The sequence below is a fragment of the Crocodylus porosus genome, unplaced genomic scaffold (genome assembly GCF_001723895.1).
Source record: "Crocodylus porosus isolate Cpor-Errol unplaced genomic scaffold, CroPor_comp1, whole genome shotgun sequence".
NCBI classification, from domain to species: Eukaryota; Metazoa; Chordata; order Crocodylia; family Crocodylidae; genus Crocodylus; species Crocodylus porosus.
The window spans coordinates 87,053,425-87,057,003 of NW_017728906.1; the positions used below are offsets into that span (position 1 = coordinate 87,053,425).

The 3,579-nt window shown below is 41.1% G+C and overlaps 1 protein-coding gene across 1 annotated transcript in view; it reads left to right on the plus strand.

Annotated features, from left to right (window-relative positions):
• Window positions 1-3,259, plus strand: part of LOC109306232 (interleukin-1 receptor-like 2) — a 31,408-nt gene extending 28,149 nt beyond the window's left edge. Inside the window, exon 12 of the mRNA XM_019529560.1 lies at window positions 2,749-3,259. Coding sequence (XP_019385105.1) covers window positions 2,749-3,167 — 419 coding nt within the window. The 3' untranslated portion in view covers window positions 3,168-3,259. The remainder of the gene's footprint in view (window positions 1-2,748) is intronic.
• The last annotated feature ends 320 nt before the right edge of the window (window positions 3,260-3,579 follow it).

Sequence of the window (3,579 nt, forward strand, 5' to 3'; positions counted from 1 at the left end):
CTTCTGAACTTCTCAGCAGTAGGACTAGCCCATTTTGATGCAAGGTTTGCTATCTGACTGGCAAAGAATACTTTTCCTGGTAGGAACTACCTTGCCTCCTCTAAATTTTGAAATCCCTGTCCTGGTTTTCTTCCTCCTTTTTGCTTCCCTCCCTATTTAAATATTTGTCTGTTCTGTCCTTTCCCCTCTACAGTTGTTGTCTCCTGGCAGCCTTATCTTTTGCTTCTGATTCCTTATTTCCTTTCAATTTCAGATTTGATTTTTCTAGCTTTCCTTACTCCTTCTTCAGTCTATTTTATTTTTTTAATTTTTTCCCTCCTTCTCTATGGCTCATGTAGTTCTGCTGTGTTCTGAGAACTGTTCACTCCAATTCAGACAAAAGAGATACAAGAAGGAAATTAGGGATGTAAATTCTGCCTAAATACCTTTACAGGCACCTAAGTCCAAGCAAGTAAGTCACAAAATGTACTTCAAGCCAACATAGAGTATGTGTGCATGGAGCTGGGTAGTGCTGTGCAGAGATACCTGAGCTAACTCTGCGCACACTAGCTCCTGCACTTGGAATCGCTACACCTATATTCTTCCGGTACGTACCCAGTTAATAAGCCCTGGTTCTCGGCAAAAATGCTCTTCTCCTTGTCACTCAGGAGCTAGCATGGATACACAAAGCTCAGGTATATTTTCACAGTGCTGCCTAACCCCTGTAGATATAAGCTAAGGAATGCCCCCCCCTCCCCCCCCATACACACACAACATACTGGTAAATCTGTTTAGGTACTTACAGTTCACATAGTGTGCATGCTCATCTTGGCTGAGCTGAATAGTTAGGCATTTAATGTATTCCTAAAGATATTTGAGATTCCTAAACTAGATGCTCTACATCAGAGTCCAAATAGGACCCCAGTCTTGTAGGTGTGCTTAGAGCATGCCTATTATCAGCTGCCACCATTTAGTTCAGCAGCCACAATCACTTCTGGATTGGGAACAGAGACCATAGTGCAGAACTTCCCTACTGCTTAATCCATAGTGACTGCCCTTATTCTTGGGCTACAGAACCAGCTTCTCTCACTTGTATTCTCTTTTTGGCTCTGTGAATTGTGCAAGTGTGGCTGCATGGTGGCCCAGTTGCAACAGGAGAGATGGAGAATATCTTCAGGCCAGACTAGCACTCTTCTGGGATGTGGGAGATGTGGGTTTGAACCCCTTCAGGCTGAGCAGAGGCCTAGGATCCAGGTCTAAAGCCTGTCATTGGGCTGCGTGATGCAGCTTTAAAGGTCTGGCCATATGTGATGGGGTCTGAGAGATTTATCCCAAAAATCATGCATCCTTTCATACAGGTCCAGGATAAAATTAGATCTTATTGATATGACTAAATTAACATCTCCTGGCAGCCTTAAGCTATCAAGTATAGGTGGGGATTTGGGGATGTGAATCTGTTTCACATATGTACTTAATTGTAGTCCAAGTCTAGGGGAGAGGCACGATTTCAAAGCCCCCCCACCTTTCCCGTCATGCCTTCCTATTGGATGGTTTAAGAGTACTCCCCCATCTCATTGTATTAAGAGTACCCCTCTCACCCAGTTTAAAATATGTAGCATGTAGGTGCCTAATTCAGGTTTGCAAATTTCATTTGTAGAATTAGGTGCCTAATTCTGAGGTGTGGGAATACTGACTGCTGCTGTGCCTAAGTCCCTTTCTGAATCTTAGTCAGGACCTTGACATTTTGTACATCTTTGCCTCTTAACTTTTTTTTTTTTTTTTTTTTTTTGAGAAGATTCAGTTAACTTCCACTTGCCTAATCTGTCTGTCCTAATGATATACCATTCTTCCCTGATCCCATAGACAATGTTGAGGTCTGTCCCTAGTGCTCCCTTGTGGTGCTGTTCTTACCATTTTCATTAGGCAGCAGTCTGTTCCCAACTCACTTTGGAATATGTAGTCATGGTCAGAGATGGGAAGAGAATGCATATGGGATCCTGGGAGCAGCTCCTCCAGGCTAGCCCAAAAAATAGGGGAGAGCAGTACTTGGGGAAGGAGGAAAGGCTTACTTGTCAGTGAGACTGAACAGCTGAGAGGAGGAGGATAGGGGCTTGACTTGGCCTCAACCCAGACCCATGGGATGGTGGGGAATGGTGGCTGATCTAGTTCTGACCCACCGTGAAGGGTTTGAAGTTTGGGAATTTGGCAGCAGGGGAGGGTTGCTGTATTGCCACAACTCTTCCACCGCCAAATTTCCTGACTTGTGGGGAGCCCCATGGGTCAGATGCCATGGCTTTGTGGGCTGCATTTGGCCCATGGAGCTGGGGTTAAGCACCCCCGGTCTAGGTAACTTAATTTTTGTTAACTTTTTAAATTCATGTTTTTAATCTGCAATGTTGAAAATTTATTCTGTTACTCAACCCCTGCCCCCCAATGTCAGGTCTTACTTTATATTGCCAATTTTAATTAAATTTGTAACAGTATAACCATGTCAATAAGGATGATCTTTTAAATGAACAAAACCTGACTAGTATAGTTACATTACACAATATAAACATGCTTATGTGGATTTTGCTTTTTTGCTGAAGTAAAATAAATTCACATAAGCACTTCCATATCAGTATTACTGTACCTATGCTTAGATTGGTTTTGTCACTTTTTTTAAGACTGCTGGCATAAGGGAAAGTAAACATCTGTTTCTAATGGAGAGAGAGATGTTTATCTCTTTAGAAGTTGGTGTGTTTTAATTATTCCTTAAAATATTTGCAGCTGTGGTCAATGTTGTTGATGAAACAATTAAAGAAAGCAGAAGACTGATCATTGTTTTAGAACCAAAAACATCAAGCTACCATTTGTTGGAGGACTCTCCTGAAGAACAGCTAGTTTTGTACAATGCTCTCATCCGAGATGGAATTAAAGTAATTTTGATTGAGCTAGCTAAAACAATAGACTACACAAACATGCCAGAATCAATCAAATACATTAAGCAAAAGCATGGAGCTATCCAATGGGAAGGAGATATTACACAGAAATCATACTTAACAAATACAAGATTTTGGAAAAAGGTGCGATACCAAATGCCACCCAGGTATTTTGCTTCTTCAGAACTACCTTTGCAACCAGTCACCTTGAACACAGCTTTCAGACAAGACAAAGATGAGGCATGTCCTTTTAATGATTCTGAGTAGCACATTTTCTTTTGACGGACTGTGTCAGAATTTCTCATGCATTGTAAAGTGCTGTTTCGCTGGAAACCTTTGAGGATTAAAGACTTAAGAATTGTTTTTGTTTTCAGAGCTTAACGAAAAATAATCTCTCTGCTGTACAGGCCTTATTGGCAGCATATGCGACACTGAACAGTGAAAGATGGGGATGGTTCATTTGAGTAATATCATGGCAATTGAACTTAAACATAATTTTATTGGACATTTTAAAATGATTTGGAAGAGACAGGTAGAGAGTTAACCAGATGTGGGAGATGATTATTTAGTTCCTAGATAATAGTAAGTCATGCTCTGAGGCAATTTGTTGGAGCAAGCAAGACCTGTGGAAAGGAATATAAGTATAGGAAGGGTTCCAATTCTTAATATTACATTTGTT